The sequence below is a fragment of the Trachurus japonicus genome, chromosome 17 (genome assembly GCF_045865225.1).
Source record: "Trachurus japonicus isolate A0001 chromosome 17, Traja_1.0".
NCBI classification, from domain to species: Eukaryota; Metazoa; Chordata; class Actinopteri; order Carangiformes; family Carangidae; genus Trachurus; species Trachurus japonicus.
In genome coordinates, this window is record NC_140923.1 from 34,597,306 (window position 1) to 34,620,593 (window position 23,288).

Genomic DNA, 23,288 nt, shown 5'->3' on the forward strand with positions numbered 1-23,288 from the left:
GTAGGTTTAATTGTTTATTTGTCTTAAAAAGAAGGGATTTTTTTTTTCAAAACATAAAGGAACACATCATCCAGATTACCAGAAAAAAATAATTGTAGGGTGGGTTTCACTGCACAGGAAGGGTATGAAAACACCAATTAATTTTTTATAAATTAATTTACATATTGTCGTAAATGTGGCAATTTTGCTGTTTTTTTCTATTTGCAAAAAATAAATAAATAAACAACACGCAATTTATCTGCATCATAAAACAACGTCATCCTCCTAAACCGCATAAAACACGAACAACGGACAAACCAGCAAACTACGAAATCTTTTTACATCTGATGTAGCCTATACGTTGGCTATAATCTACTTGGATTTCTTTCTTTCTTTTTCTTTCTTTTTTTTCCAAATCAAACTTCAACATTTTGCAGCCGGTGCAAACTGACGCATGTGAAGAGATCCCGCATTACGTCATCGTGAAGGCCACATACTGGAGGCAGACGCTGCCTGTGTTGAGCTCAGCCAGTGCGCTACCCGAAAATTTCCACAACACGAGCTTTGCAGGAGAGCGGCCGCCGCTTGCAGTGATGCAGCACCCGACACCAAAGAAGCCCTGATCGCACCGCAGGACGCGACCCCGGCCGTCGGATTCCTGGAGAGAGAAAAAAACAGTGATGTTGCATGACATGCCTCGAAATAAATTCTGGTAAGTCTTGTGCAAGTGCGCTGCTGCTGCAGCTGCTGCTGCTGCTGGAGGCTGGCAAGCAGCAGAGGAGCGACCTTAACCTACTTTGTCACACCGGGTGAGATGAGTTTTTGCCGATCGAATTGCAGCGATAAAAAAAAAAAAAGATATTTGCGAGCATAACAACGACAGTGAAGGGAGTCGTAGGCACCATGTGCAGGCAGAAATCTCTGTAACAGTGAGACCTTTGTTCCTCGTCCACACAGGTGTCTCTAGCGTGACAGGTGATGCCTGAGCTGAACATGTAACCATAAGGTGCCTGTTGCCCGTCTCGCTGCCCTGGTACCTTTTGGACAGTATTGCTTGGGTGGACTTTGGACGTTTCTCTTATTGTCCAGATGAAACACAACAGTGTCTCTGCCCTAGAGTAGGCTACACCTCTTTTCACGCTTGTGATTACAATGCTAATGTGATTCAGTTTTGGCTATCACATTGCACATAATACTCACAGGCAAACACACTGTAGTTCCACCCACTTCTAGTGTTTCTACTATAACTGCAACTTCACAGACTTTTTTTTTTCTCCTTTGTCAGTCTGTGACACAAACTCAGTAACACTGTTGTAAACAAGATGACAGGACCAGCCATTGAAAATTTGTTGCTGCACTCTCAGCGAACACCAGGACCCCCCCCCCCCCTCCCCACCCCCCCAAAAAAAAGTTTTGGCCTTTTTGCAAGTGCAACCATGGTGATCGTCAGCAGGCGACAGAGAGCAGAGGGCCCTCCGGCTCAGACATCACCGGCTGGTACCGGAGAGAGGAGACAGAAAACAGTTTCACTACCTACACAGCAAATACTACAGCACTTAAAGCCCAGCAACTGATTGACCTTAAGTCAATGGTGCGGCTTTTTTGATTCCTGCCAGCGGATGGGATTCAGATGCCAGTGTAGTTTATAGTCTCGTGATGTAAAAATAACTCTGGCCCAATCAGTGGTAACAGCTGCGATGTACTGTACTGAGCCAGCCAAACACAGATTGCTCTGTAACTCAAGTAAGTGCTCGTGTTTGGAAATGTTGCGTGACAATCTGTTCCAAGTACATCACAAAGGAGATAAATTAACAGCACTGTCCTCTATGCTATATCGAGCCGACTCATAATGTAAATAACTGACTTAAAAAGGTTGTTTTGTTTTGTTCTTGGCCTAAAATGCAGTTGAATAATCAGCCAACTGAAGCCCATAGATAGATTGAGTCATTACTGTGAGACTCTTGGTTTGGTTTTGGCAGTGCCTAACCCTACTGGTCTCTCCGCAGTGTTAATGGTAAACGATTATTTGGTCTTATAAGGGCAGTTATTTTCTAATGTTGTCAGCGTGACAGTGCCACGGAGAGCGAGTAATGTTTGCTGGGCACATGCCAGGAATGAGGTTTGGGGTCTGCAACTAGAGAGCCAGTAAAGCCGTACAAGAATGTCAAGCCTTCTCATTTGTAGTTAAAGATAGAGGCAGCACAGGCTGTATCCTCGCTGACAGTTTCTAATTTCAGATATCTTCACACGGGCCCGTCCATTTGGGCTGTTTTTGTTGTAATGTTTCCTTGTTAGAGAGGAGTTTGGTGTTGTGGACAGTTGTTTCTGAAAGGAAAGAACTCGGCTTTGTAATAACTCAGCCCAAGAAAAGAGAAAGGAATACAACCATGGTGTTTTATGAAAGGTATGTTGATCATCTCGTTTCCTTCGCCAGTGTACAATTTCTGTTGCCACTGCTGGTTTAATATCTGCTCCTGCGAGAGATTGTATCAATCTCAGTTATTTCGGAGACTGAAAACAGACTGCAGAGGGTCACGTAGCTGGCACTCAGGAGGACGTGATTGCTTGTGATGTGGCAAAGGATATCAATGTTAATCTATAGAATAGCCTATATTTGTGTGCTTTTTCATTCACTCACTCTGAAAGTGATGAATGGGCTGGTATATCCATTATCTTCAAGATGACATTGGATTACAAGCAGCGGGCAGTGACCTGACATTGCTGTGCATACATTTATGATTGCTGTTTACTATTGTTGACGCATTCTCTTAACTAGTGAATCACAAATGTATTCTTTACGTATGTCACCATGGGGTTGTCATTTGCTACACTGCCTCATAATATTTACCCAAACATGCAGACAAGTTTCATTCTCCTGTGGATTTTATTGTCAGGATAAAATGTCTTTAATACTTAGAATTTACTTTTTTTCCCCTATGATTGCTCTCTCGGCTGTGCTATGGGGAGATTTTCTGAAATGCGGCACTTCATTGTTTAATTCCAGGTTAACTTATTAGCCTAATCTTTTCCCTCTTAAACTGGATTTCAAAGATTCATACAGCTTCATAACTGACTTCTTGTGCAGACTGAAATCAGAGGATAGCAAAAGGGAAAAAAGTATGCTGTTGTTTGCTTTTTAACATGGGGTGAATTCTAATTTCTGCATCACGGGTCTCTGACAGTAATTGGTAGACCTAAATATTATGCTGCAGAGTAATTTGAAATACCATGCCTGGATGATTGTCTTGCAGAAAAACTGTTTTCAAGCCACTCGCCCGAGATGTGCCACTGGGCTCGCAACTATTATACCACCGAGCACCGTCTCATAAAAGATATTTACAAGTGCACAAAACTTTACTCCACAAACTTTGCTCATCTGCAGACGGAGGCGTAGTGTGTGTGTGTGTGTGTGTGTTGTGGGGGGGCTAGCAGTATGTTTTTACGAGTGGAGTGGCTGGGATCTTTGCTGCCATGGCAACAAACCACATGACTAGGTGTATTAGATTGCCTCGGACAGTGTGCAGCGAGGCATGGTGTGAGCATTCTCTCTGCTGCTTTGCCCCTTTGAAAATCTTCTCCTTTGCTTACTTAAGTCCCCCCCCCCCTCCCCCAAACACCCCCCGACCACCACCAGGGCCGAATTAACCTGCTATGCGGCCATGGGGCAGTGGGCACAATGAGCAGCGGTGCTTTCTTCAGAATTTCAAAAAATCAAAGAATAAACAACTGAAAGTGAAAGTAGTAGGCTACGTAAAACAGTGCATGTTTACCTGCTTTTATTGTGAGATGCAATCATTTGCATGCCCATCTTAGTAGGTTAGTACCAACCATAGCCATTCATCTTATTTTTTAGTAAGTAGTAGTAATAGTAATTGTGTAATTCTCTTTATTAGTGAACCTTGTCAACTTGTTAACACTGACCATACCTGGGGAAAACTAGATCATCACCACAGGGGATGGGCAGTTTCAGCATTTTAGCATTTAACGACCCCTTTGATGAAAAATCAAGTCTTGAACATAGACTGTAAAAAATATGGACGTAGCACCCCGTGACGTCACCCATTGGTTTTGGGGAGTCGTTTTTGTGACTCAAATATGGCGGCCTGAACAGCGCCATGTTGGATTGGCTGGCCGAGAACCCGCCCACTGGCCTTGAAGCAGCTGTCCACGGAGCTGCTCGGACCTGTCACTCAACGTTTCCGCGCCCTAATTGGCCAGAATTTTAACCTAATAACAGTAAAACGGTAGAGTTAAAAAAAAATTCACCCCCCTCAGAGTGTGTGCGGGGGTAGAAACTATCGATTGAGAAAAAAAAACGTTCTGACACCAGGCTTTTAACATGTTTATTGAGGATGTAAAGTCGGCGATTTTAACATGGGGGTCTATGGAGAATGCTGCTTTCTGACACCAGCCCCCAGAGGAAGCCGAGGGGATTGCAGTTTTTTGAACGCGGAAGTGAGCTTCACTTCTCAGACCGACAACTGCCCCCTTGGTCTTGAACCACATGTCCATATGATGTTTTATTGCTTCTGTACAGGGGACAGCCAGAGCTGGACACATATTGTTCTCAGGTCTGTCTGTCCCATCTAAAGAACATGATACCTAAGTAACACCTTGATGGAACAATACATTTTTTTTTTTTTTTAAAGCTTGGTACAAGCACTCCTAAGACAGGTGAACTGAATCTGGGGGTCAAAGGTCAAGGATGATAAGATTTTGAGAACTTTTACTGAAGACTACTCATTTATGACAAGATTTCACATGATAAGCAGAAATGTAATCTGAAACTAGTTTGAGTGATGGAGTTATACAGGTAATTCTAGTTTTACATAACACAAGATATATCATCATCAAACAAGCAGAACCTCTTGTGGTCAGCTTTGACCTGCAGTGAACCAATGGCAGCCCAGACAGCCGCAGAGTCTGGGGACAACAAAGGAACCAATCCCCTCGACTTCCGGGCATGAGGGAGGGCAAAACAAATGTGAAACCCTGTCAGTGCAAGAGCTAGAGCTTGTATCAGCACTACACTACCACTAACACTGTGTCAGCCGCTGCTAGCTGCCAGCTAATAAACAGCATCAACAAATAAAAGCTGTTAACTACGCTAAATATTCTAGTTGCCTCGGCGTAATTAGGGTCTGACACCATGCTCTTTCACCCATATGCCTTCACCACTCACTGAAATCTTGTGAGCAAGAGTTAGCCATTGGCCAGCCGCTAACACTGTCAGACGTTGCAAGCTAACAAGCTACAAGCAAACAAAGAACATATCCTACATAACTGGAGCTTACCGTTTTCATACTTCTGTTAGTCGCCCGTATTTAAAATAAGCTCGGTAAAAACTCAAAAGAGTCTGCGTCGACTCGGACTTATACATGTGTCTGAGTTTCTCCGACGATTATATTGATTAACCGCTCTGCCTTCACCTGTCAACCCAGAGCTACAGGTGGTGGTGGTGGGCGGGGCTTAAGTCCTTCTACAGATGTGCGATGAGAAAGTGGTTAAATGTGCTCACACTGCTCTCACTTTATATGGATTGATTGATTCAATGATGACAGTGATGATGTAACATCCAAAGTGTTTGTAGTTAGTGCTTTTAGTTTTAATTTTAGAATGAAAGAATGTGTGCTATTTTAAACTAATCCTGAATGTTTTACAGCTGCATTACACAGAGTAATGTGATTAATGTGTTGTGATGCTCCACAACATGCAGTTCAGCTTTAATTAGTTAATTTACACAGACTGAAGGAGGAATGAAGTATGTATATTCAGTGCATATTCAGTGATTGTACAAGGCCTAATTGGAGCTTTTTCTGTGAAAAGCTTGGGTGCACAGGCTCTGACATGAATTTCTCTCTCCCTGACCAGAATGATTGAAGACTGCGGGCGAAGCGGTGACAACATGGCAGATAGAAGGCAACTGTTTGTCGAGATGAGTGAGTACTCCAGGCCACAGCCCAGTGTGATCTATGCCAGTCTGTTTTACGCGTCGGCCATAAAAATGGCAAATTCCTCTCTGTAACTTTCATGTAAAGCAAATATCATGAAGACAAGTGTCTCCACTTGTGTCAACTAGATTGATTTTAAACACTGACGGACAGGCCTCCGGTATGACCTCACACTCTCACTATTTACAAAGAGTGAAGACACACTGTAGGCTATGGATATCAGATAATCCAACATTTGCTCAAATATAAAGTTTTTCATATTGATTCTTTTCACAATAATAGTGTGATATTGTGTTATTCTACACTTTTCCTATGATTGTTTTATTTAATAAAGTCTGGTTATATACAGTCTAACTAACCATGTTTTGTGTTTACATTGGAAAAGTGGTAAAAAAATTAGATTTAGCCTGAACAAATGCTAAACATTTTATTTAATGTGCTGTATGCAGTGCACAGAGGAAAAGAGGGCTCAAAGCTTGAAAAAAAATTTTGGTGGCAGAAGAGGTTTTTGAAAGTAGAAAATCAATTTGTTTGTGAATTTTAATTGGCAGTGACATCCCATAGTTTTCATGACGTGGCACACATAATTTTTTCTGTGTATAGATTTGTTGTGTATAGATCTTCTTTTTTTTTCAAGATACTACAGAGAATTTGAATGTGGTATGGCATTATGAAAAGAACTACATTAAATAGTTTAAAGAGGAAAAACTAAAGTAGCTGGATTAAAAAAAGTAATATATTATTCCACAATTAAATTCTCATATTTTATATTCTGACTGTACTTAAATATGATCAATGTGATTATCCCATAATTGTGAAATGTATTATTTCCATCATTGTCTAGGGGCTCAAGATTTGGATTCCATCCGATTATCAACGTACAGAACAGCCTGCAAACTCAGATTTGTGCAAAAGAAATGCAACTGTGAGTAATGATGCTGAGCACTTCTCACTACCATCACCAAGCCGACATTTGATGCCATAAATAATCTTACTTACTTATATACTGGTTGCCTGTTTGATTTCCAGTGCATTTGGTGGATATCTGGAATGTCATCGAGGCTTTTCGAGAGAACGGCCTCAACACCATGGACCTCAACGCTGAGCTCTCTGTGGCTCGTCTAGAAATGGTACTGTCCACCATTTTTTACCAGCTGAACAAACGCATGCCCACCACCCACCAGATCAGCGTGGAGCAGTCCATCAGCTTGCTGCTCAACTTCCTGCTGGCTGCCTACGACCCGTGAGTAACTCGTCACATGACAGTCGACTGCTGGTTGTGTGCTCTCCCATCTGAGGTTTTGACATGAGCTAATGCAGTGTGAAATGTGACTGACCAAAGTTGAGTGAAAATACAGACGATTTTTATTATTGTTGTCAAAACAAGCTGGCGTATAGGGCTTATTTTGTAGATCCACGTTAAACATTTTCAAGACTGTGATTACTGTAATTCGAGTAAGCCTTTTACAACATAGCCATTTACAGCTCCATTTAAAAGAACCTGTGACCATAATGTAAAATGTATTTGCTCCTTTTAGGGAGGGCCATGGCAAAATATCTGTCTTTGTTGTGAAGATGGCCCTAGCAACCATCTGTGGTGGGAAGATTCTGGATAAATTAAGATGTAAGCAACACAACAAATCTATACTTTGCTTTTAATTGTGAAAAATGAAATATAAATCACCAGATTCACCTGCAATAAATCAGCAAATTTTCTTTCCAAAGTTCAAATACAGTCTCGTGTCAAAGTAACACTGCTTCTGAGTTTATGATGCAAACTTTCTGTATTCCCTATATCTCTCTCTGCTCAACCTATTGCTCCAGAAGGAGAGACAGAGCCAGCCTATCTGTTAATGGCTGGGAGAAGTCTTTATTCATTATCTGAAGGATTGGGTTTATTACATAATCTACCAAATCTGTGGGCGCAGGAACAATAGTTCATGAAAGAAAAAAGGAGGGCCATGTTGCGGGTGTATTATAGCAGCTGATTTGGATAACTGCTTTACTTTGATTTGTTTTCACAAATAAGTGGGATAATTGTATTGTGTAGTGCTATAAGTAGCCGACTGTGGTGGGAGCTGACAATTAGTTTGATTAATTTGTGTAATGTCTCCCGCTATCGTTCCCAGATATTTTTTCACTGATATCAGATTCCGCTGGAATAATGGTGTACGCACAGTTTGACCAATTTCTGAGGGAAGTTCTCAAATTACCGATGGCGGTTTTTGAGGGACCCTCCTTTGGTTACACAGAACAAGCTGCAAGAACCTGCTTTGCACAGCAAGTGAGTGTCCCTTAACCACAGAGCATAATATTTTTAGTGATTGTTTTAGCATTGACATTGTGGGTGAATCTCGCTCTCCCCCCCCCCCCCTGCACTCAACGTCAACAGAAAAAGGTCTCCCTCAACACATTCCTCGATACGTTGATGTCAGACCCGCCCCCTCAGTGTCTGGTGTGGTTGCCGCTCATGCATCGACTCGCCAACGTGGAGAACGGTAAGACACCGCGCGGAACATTTATAAAGGTGGGGGGGGAAAAGCTATAGCAGGCTGGTGAGGATGTGACTGAGTTTCAGCTTTGCATCATAATCTTGAGTCACCACACGCACAATCAGTCAAGCAGACACACACCATCAAAAAAAACCACTGTTGGTGAAGATGACCCATAGGGACTTGACACCATGTGTATGAGTGCATGTGTGTCCGTGTGTGTACATATTTGTGATGCGCTCATCGTCACAAGCCACCTCCATGTGAGCAAAAAGAGACAAATACACACAGCTTTGAAGCGCTGCGCTGATTTGTGTGTTTGTTTAAAATCAAAGGATCGTTGACATCAAAACAGGCTCCGTATCCCAGCACATCTGTCCCTAAAATTAATGGAAATTAATCCTCTATTCGCTGAAATGTGCAAAATATCTGGGTTTAACACAGTCACATCTGTTTGTGCGCGCCGCGCGTGTTTGTGCATCTGTGTGTCTAACCCCTCCTCTCCTCCCTGCAGTCTTTCACCCGGTCGAGTGCTCCTATTGCCATACTGAGAGTATGATGGGCTTCCGCTACCGCTGCCAGCAATGTCATAATTACCAGCTCTGTCAGGACTGCTTCTGGAGGGGGCATGCCAGCGGTTCCCATAGCAACCAGCACCAAATGAAGGAGTATACGTCATGGGTAAGGGAAGGAGAAGGGAGGAGGAGAGGGGCGGGCTGAGGGAGGTGTGTCTGCACCGGACCAGTCACTGTGGCTATTTTCGCTCTGCTTCACCACAATGTAAAGATGCCGCACTGTATGTTGAATGCAGGCGATAGCATTGCTGCCATGACGCCAGGTGTGGAGGAAAGAAATCTGCATCCACATGTCCTCAGACTCTGCGTCTTACCTCTGTGTTTCCCCCCCTCCTCTAGAAATCCCCCGCTAAGAAGTTATCTCATGCACTCAGTAAGTCACTGAGCTGTGCATCCAGCAGAGAGCCTCTTCACCCCATGTTTCTCGAAATGCCAGAGAAACCTCTCAACCTAGCTCATATTGTGTAAGTTCATCTTCTTTTCTTTCCCTTCATGATACAGAAACAGAGGCTCCGCAGTCAGATAGTTTATGTTATTTTCAGGGCCTGCGGTTTCTATTTCAGATTTTGAGATGCTTGATTTCAACCCACAGCTGATATTTATCCTGTAGCTGCCTCTAAGTCTGAAGTCTTGGGTCAACTGATCAATGAGGCTTAATTATAGCCTTGGGAATGGTTGTAATCTGCAATTCTACTGCTGCTGCTGCTGCTGCTGCTGCTGCTGCTACCTTTTTCTTGACTTGACTGATGTTGGGTTTTTTTCTTATAAATAATGGAACAAAAGGCTACACAAGGACAAACTCTGCAGCACTCTGCTAACTGTCCATGAAAGGTTACTAAGAACAACACTTTCAGTTAACTTTGTTTATTTCATGTTTTACTATTGAAGGCCTTCTATTAATAGTCACAGTATTTTACAGCTCCTAAACAGCCAAGAGGAGTCAGCAGCCAGACTTCTGGCAGACCCACACAAGACTTTTCAAGTCAATACTAACCACTAAAAAGAATCAATACGTGCTATATTAGTGTTTCGAATATAAACACATAGGATACGTAAACAAACATATCTTGACAAGAATCCCTTTTGTGGAGGTATTACAGTAAAGGACCTTGCTATGTATTCAGCGAGATTTCACAGTTGGAAATGAAACTTGTGTGTCTGTGCTCCCTGATGTGTAAACTACACATCGTCAATACCGTTTCTACATTACTGCAGACAAATATGTGGCATTCACTCTACTGCAACCTTCAATCAACACACAGCATATACTGTATGTTGATGCAGTGATCCTATCAGTCCATTTCCTTCAGCAGCGAACAGCTTGTTAAATTTGCTGCAGAATGTTAATTTCCTGTTTCGTCTTGTATCTTTCTTAATGACAACAGCTTTTATATTTAGTGTAGTTCCTGAACTGCTGAGCTGATTATAATCGATTATTTTCATTTCCCTCCTTGTTCTTTACTTTCCTCAAAATAGAGATACGTGGTGAGTTGGTTTTGATTGTTTAACGCACCACAAAATGTGTTTTTGTACATTTTTGGTAGATTTACTTCCTCTGTACTCGCTGTGCTAATCATAGTGCCATCCCTCTATAGTGTAATGTCACTTTTCCCTCGTCGGTTTCCATTTGAGCCCTTTGCTGTGTTTGTTGATCCACTGGTTCGTTTTTTTTTCCCTTTTCATTGCATGTTTTCATTGTTGACCACATCCCTCACAAGTGTCCCACTAGAAACCCACAACTATGAAAGCATAAAAGGAAAAAGGAAAAAAAAAAAAAAGCATTATTTGGCGGTTTTGTTTGAATAAGATTTGGAAAAACTAATATTTTTTTTCTTCTTCAGGCCACCAAGACCAGTTAACTTCACCAATGACTACTCACTCTCCCACTCCATGCCTACATCAGGGAACCCGTACTCCACCAAAAAGTGAGTACAACAGCAGGAACAATGGGTGTCCTGGATTTTACAACAGATCTTTTCAGTTTGCCATCCTTCCCGAAGGCCCCATAAACCCCCCTGTAGACTCTGTGACCCATACTGTCTTTATTTTCTTGCCTTTATTTTCTCGTGTTTTTGTGAGAGAGAGTGTGTGTGTGTGTGTGTGTGTGTGTGTGTGTGTGTGTGTGTGTGTGTGTGTGTGTGTGTGTGTGTGTGTGTGTGTGTGTGTGTGTGTGTGTGTGTGTGTGTGTGTGTGTGTGTGTGTGTGTGTGTGTGTGTGTGTACATTTGTGTATCTCCATGCTTTTTTCTCTCTCTCTCTCTGTGGTTTCTTGAGCTGAATGTAAATGGCTTGCCTTACAGCAAGAATAATGATTTTGAGCAAAGAAAGCCCCTGACTGGGGCTGCTCCACATCTGTTGAAAGGGAGAGGGTAAGTGACACAGGTGTGCATATGAGAATGCTTTTGTAGCTGAAATGCATGTGTGAACTAATATAGATAATAATCATAGGGCATAAACTAGAGCACTTATCGTCCTAAGGAAACCATTAGCGAACCGGTTTTCTTATAGAAGGGTTTACATTGTTGTTCTCGAAGGGGCTATTTCAAAAACACTAGATGAAGCATGCCTCATAAAGATCATTGGCCATTAGTTTGAATGTCTATTACAATCTTTTCAATCACATAGAAATGGGGAATTCTAACTGCCAGTTTCTAATATAATCTGATTTGAATGTTACCTTCAATTTCCTTCATGTTGAAGTTATAGCTCTTGAATAGTATAAATTCCCAAGCCCATTCTTTGTGGTCTATATGAATAGGTATACAGTAGCTGTTTAGGTGAAATTGGATTGACTAGTTTGTTCCAGTAGCTGTTTATGTTGTATTTCGGAAGATACAAGTATTGGTGATCATGATTTTCCTGGTTTAAAAAAAATAAGTCTTTCAGCTCCTCTGCACCTGCATTTGATGAAAAAGGTGTTTCTCTAGGGAACACTGCTTTCTTTCATAACTTGTAGAAAAACATACAGATGATGTGATGAGTGACTGGCGTTATGCATGTCAGAGCTTCTGACATAGTGGTTTGCCCAGTTTGGGAAGCTATAATGCTGGGCTTTCAGGAGTTTTGATTGGCCAGCTCTTACACAGCAGTGACTGAAGAGAAAGCCTGACTGCATTTGTAAACCACACAACTGAAGCATATGGGTGAATAAAAATATACAGTTAAAGGGGGAATCCAGCAGCTTAGTATTTTACTTCCATAAAGTTGGAGGACTTGCGATTGTGAAATGTGAAACTAAAAGCTGGTCAAAAAAGAACAGAGCAGCATAGTGGTGTCCTGATCCTGTTGGTGAAGCTCCAAAAACCCTCAGTTCTTCTGCCCAAGAATTGATCAAGCTCATCCATGGCCCAGGTTTTATCCCTCCACCAAGTTTGGCGTGAATCACTTGACACTTTTTGTGCTGAAAAAAGAAAAAAACAACTAACAAACACGAGTGGAAAACGTAACCTCTTTACTGGAGGATGATGATGAAACACTGGAGTTAGGGGAGTTACTTGCGCTGGCAAACAGGTCATTATCACGTAATTCAGAAGGTCTCTTTAGTGCCACAGATTGTTGTTTAGGTTTTATGGCCCTCAGCTTTGATTGTTTTGGTTCACTCTCCTCAGTCTCAGTTACAGCTGGCAGCTGTTTCCAGACAGAGTTAACAACTAGCCAGTGGACATAGTGGGGCATTTAGCAGCTTGGGAAGTCACACCAGCAGGTGGTGGAAAGGCAAAACTGAGCTAAAAGGAGAGTAAATGTTCGACTTAGATGCGCAGGTGACCAGAGAAAAAAACGACTAAATACATAAATAGGCAACTGCCTTCTAACACTTTCAGTGTAGCACCTCACAGCAGTGCTATTATGTTGGTGTTGTGTTTACAGCTTGTTCTGCTGCTTTAAATAGATGGATTGACTTCTTTTTAATTCTCATTTCCCTATGGCTAATTCTGCTGTGGTCTTCTGTGATGGCCATTAGCATGGTTGCTGCTACTTTACAGGAGTTTGTGATGCGGGTGACAAAGGTGGAAAGCCTTTATGTGCATGCTTGGCATATCTTGGGGGCTGAATGTTTGACTTATTATGAATAATGGATCTCAATGGTTTTAATAATGGAGCAGTGAGTGACTGATTGATGCTTGTATACAGTGCATGTCGCTGGTAGAGTTGCCGGGCATGTCCTTTATCGAGCTCCCAGCCTTCATCAGCGGTGTCTCTCCCAAACATAATATGGCCTTGTCTCTCTCTAGTCACCCATGAATGGCTGCTTTCCAGCCACTCTCCTCCTCTTCTCTTTTGTTGTGCTCTCCTCTTTTCTCTCTCGGCTTTCTCCCCCCACCCTCTCATCCCCTGTGCCTCGGTTGTCACCTGTGTAATGTTATGTTTTATGTCTTGTGAAACCCTGCACTGTTCCAGGTTGAACTACAACCTCGATGTTGCCGATAGACTTGCAGACGAACATGTTCTCATTGGCCTCTATGTGAATCTGCTCCAAAACAACCCCAAAACATGGTTAGTTGGCGTGTTGCTGTGTTTGCCAAACACCAGTGGAAACTATGTGCTCCTCTCAACTGCCACACTCTCAATCCTTCCCCCTGATCTAACCTTAGTCCGAGTACGTTACAGTTCTAACGCTGCATGCTGTCGGACAGTTTTACACACTAGTAGTCACCTCGACCTCTGACACTGCTGTCAACACTTTACTACCATTCAACAGCAAGCAATAAGTCTTTTTGACTGATTTGTATCGACAGAGCAGGATAGATCAGATTTGATTTGAAGATTTAACTTTTTTTCTTTTCTTTTTTTTAAGGTATATTTGAGTCTGTAAAAGAACTTGTAAGAATATTAGAAATCTGGACAAGAATCAAATAGCTAATAGTCTCTTATTTGTATTACAGTACATTATGCTGCATTACTGGCAGATTATTTAGTCAATTACCAAGTAGTTTAAACACTTTTAGATTTGACTGCTTCCTCACAGGCTAATCTCTAAAGTGCGTCTGGTATGTTTGATCCTGTAAACGCTGTGTATTACTGGGACTGTAGCACTGATGCTTATTTCCTTATTTATAAGCAACAGGGAAATAGTGTTTCCTGTTTTATCTGTGTGTGTACGTGAGTGCACTAATATGCTCGTGTGTGTGTGTGTGTGTGTGTGTGTGTGTGTGTGTGTGTATCAGTGGTGGCTAAATGTTAAATGCCATCTACTGTATCATGTTGGGTAGGCCTACCTGTATTATAGCTGCAGCTCTGCAAACCCACCCCATTCCTCCCCCACCCTCATATATCTTCCAGTGTGCGTGGATTTCAGTGCTTTGACTGTATGTGGGCGTGCACATACATAACCTATATAATCCCTCTGGCCTTTAAATACATAGTTAATGATCACCTCACCTCCACTTACATATAATAACTCAGCTTCATTCCTGCTTTTGTGGTTTCACATGAGTAGCTCAGCATGATTACAGGGGCCTCTGCTGTCAGAGTAAAACTTTATGAAGCTCCTCTGATTAATCAGACTCTTGAACAAAATAAACTTTCTTGGATTTTTTTTCTTCTTTTTTTTTTCTCCTGCATACTTTATATCTCTGCAGCTGTGTATTATTAAGTGTGTCATGTTGTGACTCCCATCTCTATTTTCCTCTTGATCAGTTTGCTGGAGAGCAGTAACCATCAGGATGAAGAGCACAGTCTCATCGCCCGCTATGCTGCTAGACTGGCTGCTGATGCTGCGGTGAGATATATAAATATATATATATATATGTATATACTAGACATTTATTGCACACAATATCATGGCATCTTTTAACGGTGTTCAGTGCCAAAAATCTGTCCTTGATGAGAAAAGCTACTCTACCTTTGGGGGTTTCAGTCCGTTTTTTATTGCCGTGCCGAAAGAAGGTTTAAAGGTTGTGATCATTTCTAAGCTGTCTTGTACGCCAGTTTACGCTGTGATGGGGTCTTGATGGATGTCTGGTGACTTAACCGTTTTGTTCCCCTGTGAGATATGAGATAAGGTGGAGGATGACATCATCCCGGGGTAAAGCCAGCCCACGTGATGTCTCTTGCTTGGTTTCACCAACAGGCTCAACAGCAGAGGGTCCCCACAGACCTCCCCTGCTCTCTGGATGCCAACAAACAGCAGAGGCAGCTCATTGCAGAGCTCGAGAGCAAAAACAGGTTAGAGATGAATGCCTTGGAGACACTGTTCAGCTGGTGATACCTTTCTCTTTGTCTTGTCGCTTCTTTTTTTTTCAATTTCACAACAAAAATAGATGCTGACCCAGAAGTGGATAAATTACTGAAAAAAAAGCCAACGTAATGTAATACACTTCCTGGCTAAAGCCAGCTAAATATGAACATTTTCAAGGATAACTAATTGAAATGTAGAGTAATAAATAGGGGTCAAAAAAGACAGGGCAATTTGTTATGTAGCAGTGAGTGGCAGAAAATGCTTCAGAAATTTGCATCCAAGAAATAAAATAGGAAAAGTCAAAGACAAAGCTCACACTGGATCTAACAGACGCTGTTTCCTTTAAAATGAGATCACTGTATATTAAACAGTGAAACCAAAGTGGAGACAAAAGCTCAACTATAAGCAACACTTACATAACAATGGATCACTGCTTGTATATGAAGGGGTGGCTGGTAACGACAAACCTACAGAGAATTATAACCCGACTCCTCTTTATCTGTAGATCTGTGGCGCTTTATAGGCCTTCTTCACAGATGACATTTTGACTAGTTTCAGTATGAAAAGCACAGGTGTATGTGATGTATAATAAAATTAATGATGGCTGAATTCCATTTAGCTGCCTCAGTTTCAGGGTCTTGGTATATACAGTCAATGGTTTATTCTGACTCACTGTCATGTCTTACAGGGACATTTGAACCAAACAGAGCCACAGTTAATGATAAAATGACACCTGCACTTTTACTGCTATGACAGGTCGACATATATGTGCATGAAAACTGCATACAGCATCTTCTGCCTGATTGTTTGGTTTTCCATTTCACAAATTATTGTATCAAAGTGTTCCGGAGACAGCAGGCGGATGTTTTCCGAAAAAAAAAAAAAGATCTGTGCACCACCTGTCCAGCAGCATACAGTAGAGAGACAAAGTAAACAGCGAGGTTGTGAACATGGTAGAGCATTTAGCAGTTAAAAAGCCAGATATTTTTCTCCCCCAGAGCTTGAGGAAACCAAAACTTAAGTTAATGTTGCGTTAACAGCTTTTTTCTTTTGTATCAGGTTTCTCTTCACAATTTAGACATGCTCAGATTTGGATAGCGGCCTAATATGTGTAGCAGAATACGACGTCCTTGTGTTTTGTGTTGACCCTGGGGTCATATGGACAAAGCATGGTGGAAATAATAATCTGTTTTCCTACCTGCTCGCCTATGTTGGCGTCTGTCACAGAGAAATCCTGCAAGAAATCCAGCGGCTGCGCCTCCAGCATGAGGAGGCCTCCCAGCCGCCTCCTGACAGGGGTCAGCAGAACCCCACTCTGCTAGCTGAGCTACGACTTCTCAGGTAACCGCTACCTTGACCCGCCCCCGCCGCAGTTTAGCTCAGACTGCTACAGAACCTTGTAAACCGTTTATTGCTCGTGAACATATGCCACAGACTGCTGATCCTCATAATACTTTCCAGCTCCTGTTTTTTTGTGACATGACATTATGGTGTCTTCTTCACACTGTACAACGTGTTTCCTCTGTTAGGCAACGCAAAGATGAGCTTGAACAAAGAATGTCTACTCTGCAGGAGAGTCGCAGGGAGCTCATGGTGCAGCTGGAGCAGCTAATGATGCTTCTCAAGGTACCAGAGACACGTCTTTAATCTCTTTCACTGCACAGCCGTCACATGCGTTCGCCTTCGTGATTACTGCAGGAAGACACACTCTGTTTCCCGTGGCGAACGCTGAGGTTATGGTTCTCTCCTATGTTTGCTTTTTGGACAGAATCAGTTATGTTGCACTTTAAGTTTGCATATTTATATAAAACTACATGGACATACACAGTGGCTTGTATAATGATTTTGTTCTTCATATTGATGCAGATGGTAAGCAATATGGTCGGATGATGAATTTACCTTGTATTACAATTTCTCCCAGCTGTGGCTGATCACTCCAGCTTATGTAAAGCAAACACTGCACTTTAGAGATGAGGAAACATGTGAGCAATTACCCAGCATGTCCATTAGAGGGCGTGTAATAGTTAAACGCCCAATCTGTTTTGTTTTTTAAACTTTAAAAACATGAAGGACAGTGAATTCATATACCAAATTAAAGACTGGGATCTGTTAATGGGAAATACTTCTTTTTGAATCGAGGTATGTTTAAGTTCAATCATATCTTTGGGAGCATCAGAAAAAGAAAATTAATTATTTAGCTTTTGTGTGGTGTGTCTTAGAATCTCACTCTGAGTTTAGTGGCTCCAGTCCTGTATTTAAATCTTTTGTATAAGAGAGATGTTAATGTATCTCGCAGTGTCAAACAGGACAGGGTGCTGCTGAGTTCAGGATTAAGCTGCATCACACTTTACGAGACAGCGTGTCTGCCCCCCCTATAGGAAGGATAGTGATCTAGTGTGAGAATATCTCCTCCAGTCAACAAGACAGGAGTTCCTCACAGCTACGTAAAGTGCTTAGTGCACTGGCTTAAGTAGGGAGGATATCAATCTAATTTGCCTAAAAAGATCAATGTTAATCCATTAAAGTGGCATGAGGAAGCCGCTTGCCCGTCACATCCTGGAGGAAATACTCGATACAATGTGGGTTGTTGTTTCATGAGCCATGAAATATTGTTTTTCTTTTCAGCTGGAGGAGGAACGAAAACAAGCTGTAAGTGTAAAAAAACTAAGAGCCAAAAATCAGCTGAAACTCGGATGCATGTTTGAAATACGTACTTTGCCGTTGTTGGGTGAAACTTTTTATCTTTAAGGTGTTAGCTTTGTCCTTATAAAGCTAAAGAGGAATTGATGTTCTCCAATTCTTTTGTTTGTTTGAAGTGCGGGATATTTATTGTGTTTACCATATTTGACGAAAAAAAAAAAACAGGTTTTGGTTTGTGGGAGTTTTTGAAATGACTTTTAGGGAGAAACATCTATTTCACCAGCACGTTGCGTGTGTGAGAAATGCTGTGTTTTATGAAGAAATGCTGTGTTTTGAGACAGTTTAATGGCTGCACATACTGTACATTTCAAGCATGCGTGTAATGTGTATTACTCACAAAGCTATTGTGGTGAACTTCAAGGACCAATACTCCTTTCAGTAGATGTGAGAAACTATCAGAGTGAGCGTTTGCAGCTGTTTGAGGCTTAAATGAAGTTTCTTTGCTGTGATTTAAGACCTGAGAAAGAAAACAGGGTCTCTTGATGTTTGCTTTAAAAAGAAACCCTGTAATTCAGATTATATTATATTCAGCATGGTTTTATCTCCAGACAAATAGTAACATCAAAACTGTCTGTAATGTGTGTTGTAGACTCAGGGTCCCAGCTCTCCACGCTCCTCCCCCAGCCACACCATCAGCCGGCCGATCCCCACACCGATCCACTCGGACTCCGCTGGCACCACCCCGACTCACACACCTCAGGACTCACTCATGGGCGTGGGAGGGGATGTTCAAGAGGCCTTCGCTCAGGGTAACACACATGAATACATAAGCATGCAGTGTCCAAAATATGACAGCAAGGTGTACATGATTACATTTTGAATTTGTTTTTGCTGTATTAAAGGTCCCAGGAGAAATCTGAGAAACGACCTGCTCATTGCTGCTGACTCCATCACCAACACGATGTCATCACTGGTTAAGGAACTCAATTCAGGTGAAAATGAATCCACAAAAAAGGCTGTTTTCCTTTTAGATTTTTCATGCAGCTGATTTAATGTCTCCTGTTTTCCACAGAGGGTGGAAGTGAGACTGAGAGCACTGTGGATTCAGACTTTGGACGTGGTGACCTATTGGCCACAACTTCTTCAGATCCATTCATCACCTACAAACAAAGGTACTTGGTGGACATACAGTACTGTGGATATATGATCTGCAGTCAGCACACAAGAAATAGCACAAATAACTTTTGTGGCACTTTTGGATAGCATCTACAGTATATGGACATGATAGAGGGTTCTTGAGCAAGCAGTTGACACCATAAATAGCTGAATTTCACCCACACCACCTTCCAAAGGCAAATCATCCATTTTTGGCAGAGTCACACCCTTCATATTCTAAATCTTTTCTAATTAGTCTCATCTAAATCGTATTTGACTTTTCCAGTTTGTGAAAAAAAAAACACTTTACAACATCAGTGAGGTTTGTGGGACTTTGTTGTTGGTTTTTAGTCTTAAATTAAACAGTGCTGCTTGAAAATAACACCACTTAATTCCTCAGCTTTATATGTGCTTCCACCATCCTGTCTCAAACTGCTTGTTATCTGTCACAGGAGCTCCAGCGCTGCAGAGGAGGAGAGCTTTGAGAACGACCTGGAGCAGCAGCTGGAGGACGAGCTCAAGTTGGAGGAACTAATGAAGCACAGACAGGAGCCAGACAAAAGCTGCATGGTGAGTTGCAGCTTTTCCAAGACTGGAACAAAGTCAAAGGAGAAAAGCTGCATTTTGTGTGTTTTCAACTATTAAATCTCTCCTCCTCTAGTTCTAATTCTAACCTGCTGTCTGTGCTGTGGTGGTGTTCATGTTGTGGTGCAGGTGACTCTGCAGCAGTGACTGTGTGTAACTGGTAAGTTTCCGAAAGTCAGCCTTTGTTTCTTTTTTAATCAAAAATAACATCCTTTTATATGAACAACTTTTTCAGTCATCTAATATTCAGGTGATTTTTAATTATGCAAGTAAAATGTAAAATGCTAGAAAGCAGCGAAAGATGATTATTGTGTATTCCCACAGACCAAGCTGACATTTCAAAATCTATTTTTGTGTCGCTCAACACTCAAAAATCTATACTCCGTTTATAATTAGGTATGACAAAGAAAAGTATCTCATCCTCACATTTGACAACCTGGCAATAGCTAATATTGAGAATTGAATACCCCCAGGAGAGACTAAAATCATCATTCAATTCTCCAAACAGCTGCTGATTAATTTTCTGTCAATTGAGAAGTTGATTAATCAGCTAATTGTTGCAGCTGAGCTCTGCATGAAAGCTGATCATTTTAACATTTAACAAAATGTTGAAAATTTACAAAAGAAAATCCACAGGAATATAAAAACAGGCACCAGCTGTGTGTATACAATCCATTAATGAACATGTGCACATAATCAGGAGCCACAAATAGTGAATAATAAGCCATGTCACATTGTACAAACCTTTGGCTTGGTACATTATACTTCTCTTTAAGTACATTCAAATGCGTATTACTATTGTGGCTTTAAATCTTATTCTGGTATTATCATGTTTTGGAGATAATTTTGAGATGAAAATAGAGAAATATCGAACTCCAGTGTGCACATAACTGTAGCAGCATTCAGGTTTCTGATTGTGGGGCGTGTCCATATTTTGAATTTGTATTTGCAGTGGGCAATTGCTCTGCTGTTTCCGCCTCTTGTGGCCTCAGTTGGCTAACTTTGCATTTTATGAATGCATTTCATTCATGAATTACACACTTAGCCCACTGCGTGATCAGTCAAATGTAATTTCTGTGCATCAGTGTTTTGCAGTACTCTATGCACATCCAGGTGTGTCTTTGCTTTCTCAGTATTTCAGCTGCTCTTTGTCTTTGTACCAAGTTGAGTTCCTTCAGCACTTGAGGATGAACCTGGGTTAACAGATTTACCAAAGCATTTAATGCCCCGCAATTTGCCCTCGCCATCTGATTAGCAGTAATGAAAGACAGGAGCGCCAATAAAATGTGTTTTCCACTTAACCTGTGTCAGACTTTGACTTTCATTACAGTATGCAAGTCACCCTTACAGTCAGTATTATGCTGTTGTGTTGTTTTAACTACTGTACTAATAGAACTGCGGCTGGATCAGACAGGGATCAGAAACCAAGAGAGAAGTGTTAAGTAACCTTGTTTTGTATTTTTAACAGGTGAGCAATACGAAAAGCAACAATAGTAGGAGACACTGCACGGGACAACACTGGGCCAACAGTACAGAGCACTGAAGATAAGAAGAATTTAAGTTGAGGAAGAAAAAAAAAGAAGCTAAATCCAACCATAGAATACGTTTATGTAAAGATATATATTTTTAACCAACCACATATTTAAGGTAATACTGTGAGCTGATGTAAAGAGATTAATTACTGAGCTGTCTATTATACCACAGGTGCCATAAAAAACACATGATTTTGGGAATTGTTTTTCTTAATTTTTATCCTTTTTCTATGAGTTGTCTAACAAAAGTACAACAATACTGTTTGTACAGGGTGGCAAACTTGATCCCTTCAAAATTGTCACGTTTCTTTCTGAATGCAGTGAACCAGGTTTAAGGGTTTGTTTGTCATCTGATTTATGTTTGAGATTTGGGATTATGTCGGAGTTGAAGTTATAGATGATAAAATTTGCAATCTTTTTGTAAATGTACAACTCTGGCCTGGTTGCTACGAACAGATTTTATCACTATTCCATAGATTTCTTACTGTTGCTGTCGAGTGGCTTTTGTATTGTTTTTGGACTTGTTTTTGGAGCAGGCCGACTGCTATTGGTCAGATCAGTTTATTTTATTGATACGTTAGTAATAATAATGCACACTGCCTTAGCTGATTGGATGACCTCTTAAAAGAGTTTATTCAAACTGTCAATGCAGCATGTAGCTAACAACAAAACACACCTGTTCATCAGCGATGCTAGTTGTCTTCACTGGAAAAAAAAGAAAAGAAAGAAGAAGTGAAAGTCATTTAATCTGATCCTGGGAAGTGATTTGTCTGCAGGGGTTTGGTCTGCAAATATGTACACTGTCTACATATAAATGGTCAATAAAATATAACATATTCTCTATGGACTGGAAGCGTTTTCAAAACACAGTAAAAAAAAAAAGAAAAGATGTTAACACAGAGACTTCCAAATTGCTCAAATTCAAAGGTTTACATTGGTAAGGGCATTGAACAAATTGTGTTTACTATCAATGGTTTATGAATTAAGGTTCAATCATAGATTATTTGCCATTGTCTCATTTGTTATGCTCTCACGCAAATCTGTGCATGACTTGCACACCGGGATACACACTCTTGATGTATTTTCTGAGTGTGCGTGAAACTTAACTCAGTCACTCTGAGAGAAGTGGCAAGCCAATCTAAAATCATAAATGTGTGAAATATATCTAGTTTGATTTTTGAGCAAGTTCATAGAAGTGATTTTGCATGGTGGTGATGCATAATAAAGTGTTGACACAATATCACAATTTTTGCCTATGAACTCCTTTTCTCTTTCTTTTTCCATTCCAGAACGGCACACTTCAATTGGCTGGGTTTGGCAGTGCACATTTATTATCTGTCATAAATGCACTGTTGGCTGCCCTCAACCTATTGTCTATAATTCATCACATAGACCCACCATCTGAGGTAACATAAAAGCAGCCATCCAGCGCTGAATCTCAGTCATGTGAATATTAGTAAGGGGAATTTTCCTCTCAGGCAATACTAGCAGCATATGAATTAAGTAATAAGGTGCCTCATTATTGTTATCATTATCATTATTGTTGATGTTATCAGCACTTTTTAAAGATGTCAACACAGAGACAGTCTCTTAACATTTGAAAGACAGATCCACAGCATCCATCGCCAGATCTTTAAACTGACAACATGAAATCTTTACACAAGATGATGCTCTTTACCTGGTCTGTGTTGCAGTCACTGTCTCACCATTCTTAGCAAGCTGCTTTAAGAATGATGAATTTTACACTAAGCTACATTTATGCCTTTTGTCTTCTATCAAGCGCATGACTGCACCCTGGTGTTAAAAGAGGAGGAATGCAGCTGTGTAAGTGGCTGAACATGAGGCTTATTTCATCAGAGTTGCAAAGTTTGTACATTGTAATTCCCTTTGTTAAGAACGGTTGCTGTTTAATGTTGAAATGCGGTCAATAAAAAAATAAATAAAAGGTATGCATTTTTCATTAGGGCAATAGAAACTCACAACATTTAGAGCATATAAAAGAGAGAGAGAGAGTTAATCTTGATCCTGTAATGCTCAGGATCAATCAGTATTGATTAATGTGGCCTTATTTTGTCAGTTGACCTGGATTTAGCCAACATTAGTGTATGTATAACCAAAAATGGATATTTTAAATTCACAAGAAACCAAAGTGATCTTTTGTTTTGTCTTGCTCGGCCAACAATATAAAACACAGACAAACAG

At 41.0% G+C, this 23,288-nt stretch overlaps 1 protein-coding gene across 22 annotated transcripts; it reads left to right on the forward strand.

Annotated features, from left to right (window-relative positions):
- The first annotated feature begins 392 nt into the window (after positions 1-392).
- Positions 393-22,332, forward strand: dtna (dystrobrevin, alpha). Of its 22 annotated transcripts, none has more exons than XR_015038095.1 (23): positions 408-691; positions 5,851-5,918; positions 6,775-6,855; positions 6,960-7,173; positions 7,469-7,554; positions 8,060-8,214; positions 8,323-8,428; positions 8,937-9,103; positions 9,337-9,461; positions 10,839-10,922; positions 11,297-11,365; positions 13,395-13,490; positions 14,634-14,715; positions 15,067-15,161; positions 16,402-16,515; positions 16,704-16,800; positions 17,800-17,823; positions 18,464-18,623; positions 18,717-18,806; positions 18,887-18,986; positions 19,422-19,539; positions 19,631-19,714; positions 21,023-22,332. XR_015038095.1 is itself a non-coding variant. In XM_085805570.1 (23 exons), exons 2-22 carry the CDS (start codon positions 5,852-5,854, stop codon positions 19,699-19,701), a joined length of 2,148 nt encoding a protein of 715 aa, XP_085661696.1. In that variant the 5' UTR covers positions 408-691; position 5,851; the 3' UTR covers positions 19,702-19,714; positions 21,023-22,332. The 22 variants fall into 22 exon arrangements, 17 of the variants coding, with proteins under 17 accessions (XP_085661703.1, XP_085661696.1, XP_085661698.1 ...); XM_085805570.1 differs by having other exon boundaries at positions 19,684-19,714; XR_015038094.1 differs by lacking the exon at positions 408-691 and adding an exon at positions 2,162-2,383.
- Positions 22,333-23,288: the final 956 nt, after the last annotated feature.